This window comes from Diorhabda sublineata, chromosome 9 (genome assembly GCF_026230105.1).
Source record: "Diorhabda sublineata isolate icDioSubl1.1 chromosome 9, icDioSubl1.1, whole genome shotgun sequence".
NCBI lineage: Eukaryota > Metazoa > Arthropoda > Insecta > Coleoptera > Chrysomelidae > Diorhabda > Diorhabda sublineata.
The window spans coordinates 12,374,574-12,388,294 of record NC_079482.1 but is presented as its reverse complement, the minus strand read 5'-3'; the positions used below and the strand labels follow the sequence as shown (position 1 = coordinate 12,388,294).

The 13,721-nt window shown below is 31.3% G+C and overlaps 1 protein-coding gene across 2 annotated transcripts in view; it reads left to right on the top strand.

The window, feature by feature from the left end:
• LOC130448971 (intraflagellar transport protein 56) overlaps window positions 1-13,721 on the top strand; it is a 32,698-nt gene that overhangs the window by 414 nt on the left and 18,563 nt on the right. For both annotated transcript variants that reach the window (XM_056786596.1, XM_056786597.1), the window contains exons 2-6: window positions 56-196; window positions 550-718; window positions 3,000-3,231; window positions 4,594-4,723; window positions 12,089-12,235. In XM_056786596.1, the coding sequence (XP_056642574.1) occupies window positions 56-196; window positions 550-718; window positions 3,000-3,231; window positions 4,594-4,723; window positions 12,089-12,235 (819 nt within the window). The remainder of the gene's footprint in view (window positions 1-55; window positions 197-549; window positions 719-2,999; window positions 3,232-4,593; window positions 4,724-12,088; window positions 12,236-13,721) is intronic.

Genomic DNA, 13,721 nt, shown 5'->3' with positions numbered 1-13,721 from the left:
GTTAGTATTAAATTTATTAGAGTTTCAGTAATTTTTCTCTATTATTTACTTTTAGATTTTAAGTAGGTCCAAGCCAGCACTTCAATCAAATAATGATTCAAACAAAGAAGTTGGGAGAAATAATTCAAAAAGTACTTCACAGTTTGAAGATTATTTGAAAAAACGAGATTATACTGGTGCAGTAACATATTTGGAGGTAGAGTACAAGTATTACAAGAATAACAAAAAAAACTAGCTAATGAATTGAAAAACCCAAATTCTTGAATTCTAACCACTATATTGTACAACAAATAATTTTCTTACTATTTAGTATGCACTTTAATGTATCATTTAAATCAGCAGACTTCCAAGCATTATTTAAACCCTGTGCTAATTGTGTGAAGAATTTTTTTGTCAAATTTGACTGATAAATAAGTTTGATAAAAAGTATTATTTTTCACTGTAAGTAGTGTTTGAAAAATTGAATATTACACTGTTAATTATAAACCGAACAATATATCCAAGCAAGTTATTATTCAATTGCTCATTCAATTTGAACCTTTTTTTAAGTTTAAACATTTTCCTGAAGATAAGAGACCAATCATTGAAGAGTGGTTAGCATTTTGTGCATTTCACAGAGGAGATTACAAGAAAGCACTTGATATTTATCAGAATTTACTGAAATCCAATACAGTGGGCAATTATTCGATTAATACCGCTTGTTGCCTTTTTTATCTGGGTAAGTTTAACCTATTACTGAAACTATTATATTTTTATTCCCCAATACACCTCAATCTAACAAAAAATTTCAAGCTGCTCGTTCACTTTTATTCCTTCCCATTAAATATATCATAACAATTGTTATACCCTGATTTGATTACACAGATCATTTAGCACATTTGTACAAATACAAGGATTCTTGACACACTTCTGTGTCAACACTAATGTTGAAACTGACTAGATTATATTTTCTTGAATTGTACCTGTCCTCAAAAATCTTGAAAACATATTGAACATTTAATGGAAAAAATTTTTCTCCCACCTTTCAATATATGCCATTTTTTAGTACTGAAAAATGGAAGCTATATGACTCTCTAATGAAAATCATATAGAGATGAAAAGTAATTTTGTCAATGTGTGAACTATATCTGTTATCTCTGTTTCATCCTGATTGCTGTTATTTTATTTTTATTGATTTCTGTTGCTATTCATTTGTTTTTTTAAATTGAAATGCGTCCAAAACTATTTGGTTTTGAAAAGAAAATCCAAATTTAACAGTCATACCATCTGACAAAGATAATATATATACAATGGAGAGATAGCAATATTTAGATTTATCCAGAGAATAATAACTAATAACTAATAATTGTAATAAATTAATAAAAAAACAATTTTAAAAAGAAACCAAAGAGACATTAACAAATTATAACATTATATCTGCTTAATTCTATTTTTTACCAAAAATTCATAAATCTGCATTATTATCCACACCTCTTACTCTTTGGTTAACTGAAATTTGACAAAACCTTATAACTACATATAACAATGATAATTATATCAAAGACTTCTTTACCATTAACAAAACTTTAAATGATATAGTATTACCATAGAGATTTCTCTTAGGTTTATATGTAATATCACTTTTTAGCAATGTTCACTTAGATAGAAGATAGAATTAATAACAATCATTTTTAATAATACATATTATTTATCTTTCTTATAATAATGAAAAGGTACTTTTTGTTTAACTTTGTGTTACTTACAAAAGGAAAAACATGAAGTGTAGAAAAATTTAGTTGGTTAGCCTACAACCTATCAAGTAAAAAAAAACTATATAAATGTTTGAAGTGGGCACCTTGCACTTCTACACACTTTCGGAGTCTACAAAGGATATATCTTTAAACTTGGAAGAGCATTCCAAGAATATGCCTTATAGAGTCACAATGGAAGTTTATTCTATCGATCATTTCTTTCCTTGTGTTTACTGCTGTTGCATATACCAAGCTTTTAAGATACTATTGTTGGAAAAGTACTGTTTACTGATGAAGTTTCACACGAGACGGCTTTATTAATTCCTATAATTTACATTTATGGGCAAATGAAAATTCTCACAGTAGAATTCAAACAAAGAATTAACATCGATTTTTTATTTATGTGTGGGCAGGAATAGTGGGTAATAATTTAGGAGGTACATATTTTTTTGATAATAACCTGAATGGTGAGCAATACTTAGAATTTCTCCAAAATGATTTTCCAACTATGTTATGTGATATTCTTCTAAACATTCGCAGAGACATATGGTTTGTACAAGATTGAGCTCCTCACAGCAATATTTTCCAGTCATCTACTCTCTTCCGAATTTTTTGCATCAAGTTCCAGAACACCCATTATATAGAGGTTTGGGTAAATAATACTGTTATGTATAGGGTTCACGCCAGCATGGCGACATAGCGACAATTGTCGCCAAATCATCAAGAAATGTCGCCAAAATCATACACATCGACGACAAATTTGTCGCCCAAAATATTTTTAAATTTATATTATTTACTGTGCTGTTTTTGCATAAAAGAATTTATATATGCCGTAAAAATATGTATAAAAGTGTGTGTAGCATGCATATGTTAATTTTTTTACTTTTGTCTACCACGTTATATTTTTGGACCACTAAATCATAACTTAGGTGATCCTTTTGGTCCACTAAATTTTCATTGCTAGTGTGAACCCTAGTTATGTATCTTCAGAACTTAGTGTTTTGCTTGGTTAGTATGTCGGAATCGGGACATTAAGATATTGATTTTATCTATCTAAATATGATGAAGACTGAAAGTAGTCGAAACGTTAATATTATATGCTTTTGATCGAAATTTTAATTGATAGAGACTTAAAATCAAGATAATTAATTTATCAGTGTATGCATACGTGTGTGTGATTTCGGTCATTATCAAGGCGTTCATAAGCAAAAACATATAGCAAACTTTTAAGAACTAAGATAATTGTACAAATACCCTTTGATTTATTAGGTATGTATGAAGAATCCAAAGAACTTTTGCAAAAAGTTCCACTAAATGGCTTAAGAAACAGACTCAATTTTCATCTTTCGCATAAATTGAGGGATGAGGCTACTCTAATGGAAAATCATCAACAGTTACAGGATGTTTTGGAAGATCAATTGAGTTTAGCTGCCATACATTATCTAAGAGCTCATTACCAGGAAGCTATTGATATTTATAAGAGATTGCTTCTCCAGAATAGGTATTATGTGGTTTTGCTTTTATAATACCTTAATAAGTTGAAAACAATAAAAATTTTGGATAATTTGAGTTATCAAGTTTTTAACTTAATAAAGATTTAGATTAAGGAGTAGGTATTTGATGGTTCATATTCTCTACGTACTATGTGAGGTTTATTCTTGTTATTTTTTCATTGATGTTTAAACTATATAAATTAACATAGTTTTAAGAAGTTAAAAAATTCAGTAGTAATTCTTCTTTGACATAAGATTTTCTTCTAAATATTGTTTCTTCAATAGCTAGGTTTCATTTTTCAATTAGCAATTTTATTCTGTTACAAGAAGCTCAACGATATTTTTGGATAAAAACTAATCATTAAAAGTTACATTCTTCAGACTTCAGGAACGGATTCCAAAAATTTCATTTTTTTGTTTAGATTTTCGTTTCAAGTAATACTTTTATGATTGAGGTTGTCAAACATATTTTATATAGAGGATTTTCTTATATTATGGAATATTAATATGTGTGATGTGTGATTTTTATCACAACATATAAAACAAAGTTCCAGGCCGCGTTTGTTTTTTCTCGCGATTTTCACTAATAGATACAGTGATTCACGAAACTGAATTAATTTTTATTAGATATAGAAAAACCCGGTTCGTCAGTCTACTACTATAGTCGCTTTAGATAGATCGTGTTTTCAGTGTCTGACATGAAATAAGCATCAGAAACAACTCAATAAGAAGTCTTTGGTGATAATATAGTAACTTGAAGATTGTTTAAAAATGTTAGTCCAACCTCAGGTCATTATTATTGTTGTCGAGGATTAAAGTTCGTTCAAAGGTGAACAACTGTAAACATCGAATTTTACAGAAGAGGTACTGAAAGAAAGAAAACTGAAAAATGGAAAAATTGGGCAATGACTTACATCTTCATCATAACAAGGTGCTGTGCCACAATTCACTTTTGATTCACCAGTTTGTAGCGACTTGAAGCTTTCTCTTTTCGCGCGCTAAAATCAAATCATCAATTCAAACGCGTTTCTTACACCGATAATTGTAGTCGCTGGATACTACATGTAACTCTAAAGAAAATATTTTTCTTTTTACGTGTAGGTAATTAATTAGAAATTGGTGATGTCGTATATAAAAAAATATTTTCGTTGAATTATGTGAAGTACATTATATTACATATTATATACAGGAGACCGATACAATCTTACGACAAACAAAACATGTAGTCATATGTAATCCCCGTGATATGCCAGGGCGGATCGCTGATTCAAAATAATTCTGTATTTATATGATTTAAAAATATGCAGTAGCGAAAAATTATGAAATTAATTTTTAATTATTCTCAATAATGATTTTTCTTTTATTTTCAGAGAAAACATTGCATTGAATATCTATGTGGCACTATGTTACTACAAACTGGATTATTATGATGTATCTCAAGAAGTACTTGGTATCTACTTGAACAGGTATCCAGATTCAGTCATTGCTACTAATTTAAAGGTAAATACCATTTTAATCATTTACTTTTACTATAATTTTTTCCCAAATATATCAATAGATATCAATTGGAGCATATTTTTACTAAGAAAGATGCTTGTCTAATTTAATTTAATATCGAAAATAAATTATTTAATAAAAACTCCTTGTCGAAATTTCAACTGTACTACTCATCTATGATGTGCCACCATATAATAAGCAGCCTATAAGTACACAATAGAAAGTGGTTGCTTCAACGCACGTGACACTAAAATATAATCTATAAAATATTTGGTCTATCAGCTTCGTCGGCTATTTCGGTAAGTACTGTTACCTTAAAAATACCTGAAATATTGGAAGTTTTTCAGTTTAGTTTGATTGCATTATGTAGAACTTGTGTTTACTTTTCACATTTATTGCAAATATGAGTGGAATTTTTTTCCACATATTCCCATTTACCCCAAAATAATATGGAGAATAAGTATTTGTGAAGGTTTTTATTATATTTCAGGTAAATATAAATAGTTAAAGATCGTCAGAAACTATATTAAAAAGCAACCAGATAAACCCTATACGAAAGAAAACGTTGGGCCGCCGTAAAAGATGTCAAAACCGCCACCATTTATGTATATAGTTCTGCTTCGAAGCATTGTGGCGTACTAAGAAGCGTTGTATTCAACCGAATCAATGGAAGAAAAACTTCATCAGAAATTCTTGGCTCCGATCTAAATAATGCCTTATCACAAGAAGTTAAGTTTCAATTGGAATAGTTAATTTTGGCGAGAGCCGATTTCGGTTATTTCATGGATGAAGAACTGTTATAGTTCATTCAAATTATTTGTCAAAAATTTCTACCTCCTTCAATCTATATAAATCTGGTCAAAATTGGTACAAAAATTTTATGAAGCGCCATCCTCGTTTATACCTAAAAAATACCTCAAAGTCTATAAAACATTCGAGGCTTCTGATCTCTTTGTTGTAGCTGACCATTTTAACAAATTTCAAGAAAAATAATTAATTTGATAAATATACAGAACTCTTCTTCAACTGTAATGAGTCTGGTTTTTGTACAGATCTCTCCCAAATCAAAGTAATTGGACAAAAAAGTAAACCTGTCTCTCAATGTATTCGTGGTACGGGTCCTGAAAATATATCAATCAACTATTGCGCCTATGGCTCTTATTCACCATCTTATATCATTTTTCAAGGAAGTGCTGTACTTCTAAGAGGGTTTGGAGCTGGTTTAGATTTGTACAAGCTGCCTTCTCAGTCATCTAACACGCAGATTGCAGCCACTGGATTTTTTGTTTTTAGCCCTATTAAAATAGGATGGGAAAAAATATTACTTTCAGAAATGAGGAAATGGTTGGGTGTCACCTAAACAAAATATCAAAAAAGGTTTTTCTATTGCTATGAAAATCTTGTCGACAAAAAATCTCGCTGATATTATTGTTCATCAGGATTTCTTAGTACATGTTCTTTGCCAGTCGACCGAACAAAATTTCCAGAAGACTAGTAAGACCAAGTCGACTGTCAAGAAACATATAACTGACGAGCATAAATTCCCTCAATTGAATACCCGTGCCTTATACTAGCAATAGTTCGGAAAATGATGATCATATTCAAACGATTTCCAGCATCAATGCTTCTTTGGGTGAAACAACAAATGGTAGTACCTCTAGAAGAGGTGTAATTGATTTCTTAGTGAATAAAATAAATACCAACTTGGAAAGTTGAGTCACTTTAACATACAAAGAAAAAAAACTACAGTTTAAGCAACTATAGTATGGAGAGGTTTTAAAATCAGAACAGATTTTGGAGCTACTGTGCCAGGAAGAAAAGAAAAAATGAAGTGATAAAACGGAAAACAAGCAAAGAAGACAGAAATCCACAGACTAGACTAAGTAAAAGTGCAGAAAAAAATCTTTCAGAGATGGTCGAGGATCTAAAATGGAGCAAAATATGGGCTATAGCGATAGCGATATAAGCTTGAATTATGACACCTTGAAATTATTGGAGAAGTACTACTGAAAATAATGTGTTGGAATTGAGCAGATAAAAAGCGCCCCAAGTAGAAGAAAAATTAGAAGGCGAGACATCCACAAAAAATATTTTACAACCACCAGATAATATACACAAAGATTCGTTTAATGGTTACTTTATCGTAACCACTGTACAAGCAAAGTATGTTCGTCTGGTTAGAGAAATTATTACTGCTGAAGAGGTGAAAATGACATTTTTAATTGGCCAAGGATTCCAAAGATATAGCACGTAGCTATAGAATCAATACTAATAGAATTATTTATAGGCGGCAAACATAAAATAAACTTACGCCCCTCCATTACAGACAAGTATTCTAATAAATTGTTCTTTTCAATTTTTTGTTTTACAATTATTAATTGTGACTAAATATTTTTCTTGTCAGATTCTGAAGTTAAGTTAAGAGTGTGTTAAATTTCGATTATTTTTTTTAATGTCGAAAAAATGTTAGTCATATGTCCTCTTTTATCCATTTCAATTTATACACAAGTTATACGTAACTAAACCCATTTGCTCCCTTCAACGGGGTAAATGGGAACATAATGACATGAAATTTAAAAAAATGTGTAGATTGTTTGCTTTGCCTTAAAAGATGTCGAAAATAAATAATTTCCTCAAGATTTGCTTGTGATTATTCTCATACGAGTATATGAAATTTTAAAATACTATATTTGTGTTATAATCTCTTACAATTAGTGAAACTGAAAATAAGTCTGTCCCTAGTGACCTCATATGTTTTTAATTAATATGAATAAATTTGAAAAGTATTCAAACTCATGACTTTAGGTAAATTTCAATTCAATATTGTGCCCATACTCAAGATTGAAGCTAGTTTTTCAGACATGTTAGTTTAGAGCAGCGGTTTTCAAACTTTTTTAGTGACGGAACCCTTTTGGAAAGCGAAATACTTGACGGAACTCTACAATAAAACAATAGTCTCTAAAAGTATATTCTTTATTAATAAGCATAATAAACGTAGAATGTAACATATACTTATTACTTACTTACATAACAAGTATAATAATAGAAATAGAAGATATTAAAAAAGAAAAAAAAATTACTAATGGGAGGTATGAAAATGTTTTTTATTTTTCATTAATTGGTTGATATCAGCTTTGATAGAAGACAGTTGAAGTCTCATATCAGGTTCGGCGTCCAGTCTATTCTGGTATTTTGTTTTTTGTGGCTGCATAGGTTGAGAATCCTGTTTCGCACAAATATGTTGTTGGAAATGGAAGAAGAATATTCAGAGCCATTTTGGCAAGCATTGGGTATTCATCACGGATTCTGCACCAATAATCGTTGAGAGATAACGTTTTGAACAATGACTCCATACTTGTGTCTGATGACATTTCTAAAAGAGATTCATATATTTCATTTGACATACTTTCGGGCTTTTGCAAGGTGGGTAAAAAAGGATTATGAATCCATGAATTCATTTTCAGTTTTGTATTCTGTTCTTCGGGAAAATACTTCTCAAAAGATGCGCGCATCGAAGTGAGATATTGGACCAATTCTTCAAATACATCATCTTGAAACATTTCTGAGTCGTTATCGCTAACAAACTCACTGAGTAACGTAAAGCTTTCTATTTCTCTCTTACTAACGCAAATAATCCAAAAATCTAATTTTCTTTTAAAGGCAGTTATTTTGTTACAGGCCTGGAACACTGTTGTCTGTTTACCTTGCAATGATAAATTTAATTCGTTCAGATTTTGAAAGATATCCGCCATGAAAGACAGTCGGAACAACCAAGTTTTATCATACAAACGGTCTTTCAAATTAAAAGAAGTATCTGAAAGAAACATTTGTAACTCAGCTTTAAGTTCAAATAGCCTTGTTAAAGTTTTACCCCGAGACAGCCATTGCACTTCTGTATGAAGCAGCAGTGTTTTATGTTTGCTAGCATAATCTTCACACAATAATGAGAACAATCGGGATTGTAGTGGTCGTGATTTGATAAAATTAATAATTTTTACCGCTTCATCCATTACTAATTTTAGGTTTGACGGCATTTGCTTCATTACTAGTGTTTGTCTATGCAGGAGACAATGACTGGAACCACAATTAGGTGCTTTTTTTGTATTCGTGACACGACTCCTGCTGTTTTACCCGTCATCGCCTTGGTCCCATCTGTACAAATGTCTATGCAATCGTTCCAACTGAGATTATTTTCTTTAAAAAATATATTTTAGTAAAAATTTCTTCTCCGGTAGTGTTTGTGGGCAACGGTGAACACATAAGCATGTCTTCTTCAAAAGAACTTTCATATGGATATCTCACGATAACCAGCAAGATAGCCAGACCAGCGACATCAGTAGACTCATCCATTTGCAAGACGAATCGTGTTTTTTGTAGACGTGTAACTAGCTCTTGTTTGACGTAGCTTGCCAGATCATGAATTCGACGTGAAATAGTATCGTTTGATAGTGGCACTGTAGAAAGATGCTTTGCAGATTTTTCATCGAGCATACATTTTGTTATGTCTAACACACATGGTTTTATTAAAATCTCAGCGATAGTGTGCGCTTCACCTTCTTGTGCAATGCGATAGCTAACTAAATATGATGCCTTTGTGACCTTTTCATTGATAGTTTGGGTTACTTGCATCATAGTTTTTTGACTTTCCAATAACTGTTCTTTTTTACGTACAAAAAATTCTATCTAAAATCTATTCTTGTCTTTAGACTCGGGGTGTACAGTTTCTAAATGTCGGCGCAACTTGGCAGGTGCCATGGAACTATTAGGAAGCAGTTTACTACATAACATGCAGAGAGGTGAGCCGTTGGAATCAACAAATCCGAAACTGATGAAGTATGATTCATCATACTTCCTTTTTTTCGCCTTTGAAACCGTGGAACTTGACGTTGCATCATTATCATCGATAATTGCTGTACACTCCGCGCGTACTGCTTTTGAACATTCGGCTTCGTTAGAAGATGTTTTTACAACACGTTTAACGCCTTTAAGCCAACATTCCATTCTTCTTTCTTAATAATTACTTGTCAGGGTGGTGGGGTCAAATTAACGCACGATCGTTACTGAGTAGAAGAGTTTAGTCCAAAGAAGATATGTACAAAACTTATACAATCAGAATACAGCAGTAGAACAAAAAAAACTTCGTTTTTAGCAAATAGGTACTTATCGCTCCGAACGCTAATCGTCGACTGACTCGAGTGTCGAAGCACGGTCGTCGCTTTTATAGTCCTAGCCTCGATCTCGAACATTCTTAAAAATACTCGAGTCGGCGCCTTTGATAAATAAAAAGCCGAAATAAAAATAGAAATACAAAAAATGCGGTGTAAACAATCTCGACTTGTTTTGAAGTTATATAACCGAAAGTCGCTTGTTTACAACTATAGCGTCTAATCTCAGCGGCGGCTTTTATCAAATTGACTGCGCGCTCACAAGTAGATATGGGCGGTCGATTTTTATCAAGACAAAGGCTAAAGCGGCTTGCGGATCTCATCGGTGAGACATAAAGCATAAATAAATCACCTTAAACTTAAGTATTAAGTCTATTTTTTTTATCTAGGCGCGTGCCGTCCTGAATAAATATTTGGGCTACTGTAGAGATATTTTTTTAATCTTCTGACTCTCGTATTTTGTACAGAGATCGGTGTAAGTAAAGAACTTGCAATAGGTTTGCCATAAAGTTTTATTGAAGAGCGGCGTGATGTTAAACTCTCCTCGTAAAATGCACTGTTTCAAGAATGAAATTACTTTACTGTGCTGGGTGGCGACTGAGTTCTAAATTCTTGCGGAATCCCTACAGGGGTTTCGCGGAACCCTAGGGTTCCGCGGAACACACTTTGAGTATGGCGGGTTTAGAGCATTTGAAAAATAACGGAGCGAAATCGGCTTCTTGGTCGAACAAAATAATAGGGTACAGAGAATTGATATATGTACTTTAGAGTAAAATGTATTTCGATACTGCTGAAAGATTTGTATACATATATTAATATTTATAACATTTAATATTTTGAGTGTAGGGTATATGTTATGAAATTAAAATTTAATCCGAATTAGTGATCCCAGAATGATATAAAAATAAAAAATTCACATTTAGTGTCAAAACATCAAAAGTTTCGTTTAATAATCCAATATATCCTAATTCGATTAAATTGTAATTATTTTGTCTTTTGTATACAGGATGGAAGAAAACTCGATTTTTTTCATTTTCTTCTACACAGTAATGAAGTTGAAAAATGCGAGCAGTTCGAATTTGGAATAATGTACGCTCCTTTAAAAAATTACATCAATCAATTCTAAAAATTCACATTATCTCGTATTTCACTCTGACACAACAATTTTTGAATATTTTTAATTAAATGTATGTTTTTCGTTGCTAAATTGTAAGATTTCTTCAGAATGAAAAATAGGTTTTAAAATGGGCAAAACATTGACGTTTCGATCTATTTAAGTCTACAAAATAATCAAAAATGACCTAAAATCAAGACAAATTAATAACAAAAATAGATAAGAAATTAAAGAAATTTGTATGGTTTTTTGGTTTTCCATGGTTTATTAATGAAGTTTTATTTTTTATCGTACTGATGATTTCTTAATCTATTTTCAACATATTCAGAGGCCTGTTCTATGTTAACAGCTCAACAGTTATTACAAGGAACCTCACATAAATATTACTTTTATTTTTTTGGTGTTTTAAATTTTAGTTCAGTAGAATATTTTGATAACGTATCATGTACATAAGGTAAGACAAAGATTATACATTTTGTAATTTAGGAAATGTTTTGTTTAATAATTGATTATAATATTTGTTTATCCTTTTTCTTACTGTGTTATATGTTTATAATTTGAACAGGATCGTTATTTTCTTTTAATGTAGTTTTTGCTTTTTCAATAGCTATGTATCTAAATTCAGACTCTTCAATATCTCGTATACTAGCAGATTATGTAATGATTTATATTCTGGACTTTGTTATATCTGATTATTCTTCATATCTTTTTTAACAAATTCTATATAATACTCCTGACAATGACTTTATTCGAGGCAGCACAATAGTTGGGATATTGACGATTTCCTAAAGCCACCTATTGTTAAATTTATGTTCCTCCAAACTCGTCACCAGATTTAAATCTCATCGAACATAAATTAAATATTATAGGTAAGAGACAATCCAATCTACACTACCACCATTTCATCCTTTATGTAAAGTCATTACATTGTCAAAAAATATAGTTCAAAAAATTATTCCTTAATATAATATTTGTAATGTCAATAATTTTACAGACATATACTCATACTATATACCATACTAAAGTTGTTGGGTGGGCAATTTTACATTGGTTGAGAGATAGTTTGGTTTGAAAGGAAAATTTTTTTAGGCTTGCAATACGTTTCGTCTCTACAATGGAAAAGCGGCAGAAAATGAGTTGAAAAACATAATTGATCTAAGTAATCATGTTGGTTTTGGTTACGACTTATTAAAACACAATATGGTAGTTTTTCGAGAAGGCGAAGGTGCTATGCAGGTAAGAAACAATATATGAATTTAATTTGTCACATCGCTAATAAATGTGATTGTTGTGGCGTTGTGCTATTTAAAGACATTCGTAATGACCTAACCCAGTATATTACCTAAATTTAAAAAAAACAATGGAATATCGTCAATATATATGTCCATTTATATATATATATATATATATATATATATATATATATATATATATATATATATATATATATACAGTGCTTTTCAGATAAAAGTATCCACCTTTAATAACTTTTGTAATACTGGTATTTAGAAAAAATCCAAAAACACGTCAATTTATGTTGGAAGGGGCAAGCATTATGGCTTATTTAAACTTACTGGAAAAGCCACCCCCTCACCCCTAGCAGCATCCCCTTTATTTTTTTAAATTACTTTTCATATTTTTTATATAAAATTTGGATACTCCTCTTTGAGCTGATTTCAAAAATGTATAATACTTGTAGGTTAAAGTGGTTAGTTTATGAGATAAACAATTTTTCTTTTAAGAGCACAAATTTTACTTATTATTTACTTTCACCTTATTTGCCTGTACTAAAATGGGTTGTACAACAGTTCAAACTCTTTAATCTTTTTAACTGTGCTATTTATTCTACTTAAAAAAATCCAAACAACAAAAAACTCTACTTTTTATTAAAGTTTGACATTGTCAACTAGAATTTGTAGTCACTATTGATAGTGTAATTTGATACATTATTTATTTTGTTTCTCTGAAATGGTTTACTCTTTGCAAGAAAGAATTGAAATTGTAGGTTTATACTACGAAAATAATAATTGTGCAAGAGCTGCTGCTAGAATATTTAACGAATTACATGACGGAAGACATGCAACTCATAAGTATGTAATTCAACCGATGGAGAAATTTACCACAACAGGGTCTGTTTGCAATAAAGTGCATAAGCGAGAGGGACTCGTAAATAACGAAGCCATCCAAGTGGCAATTTTAGGGCAAGTCAGCTTAGAGGCTCAACAACCCCAATCGTTGTCAACAATAAGTAGAGCGATCGGTGTTTCATCTTCTACAGTTTTCCGAGTTCTACATAAATTCAAGTACCACCCATACAAAGTTAAGTTGGTGCACGAGTTGAATGAAGATGATTTTGATCGTCGTCTAGAGTTTTGCGAATCAATGACGCAAATTATCAATAACAATCCACAATTGTTAAACAATATTTGCTTTTCTGATGGCTTAGTAAGTAGGCATAATTGTAGATATTGGGCTGAAAGTGATCCACATATTATGCGTGAATTCCATACACAACATCCCCAAAAGTTAAACGTTTGGTGTGGTATTCTAGGTGACCATATTGTCGGACCTTTCTTCATCAAAGGAAATTTAAATGGTGAATCATATCTTGAGTTACTCAGGGAAGGGGTTGACCCACGTAATACAACAATAATAGAAAATGATGATAACCTTTCCGAAGATTTACTGGTATTTCAACAAGACGGAGCTCCCCCACACTATG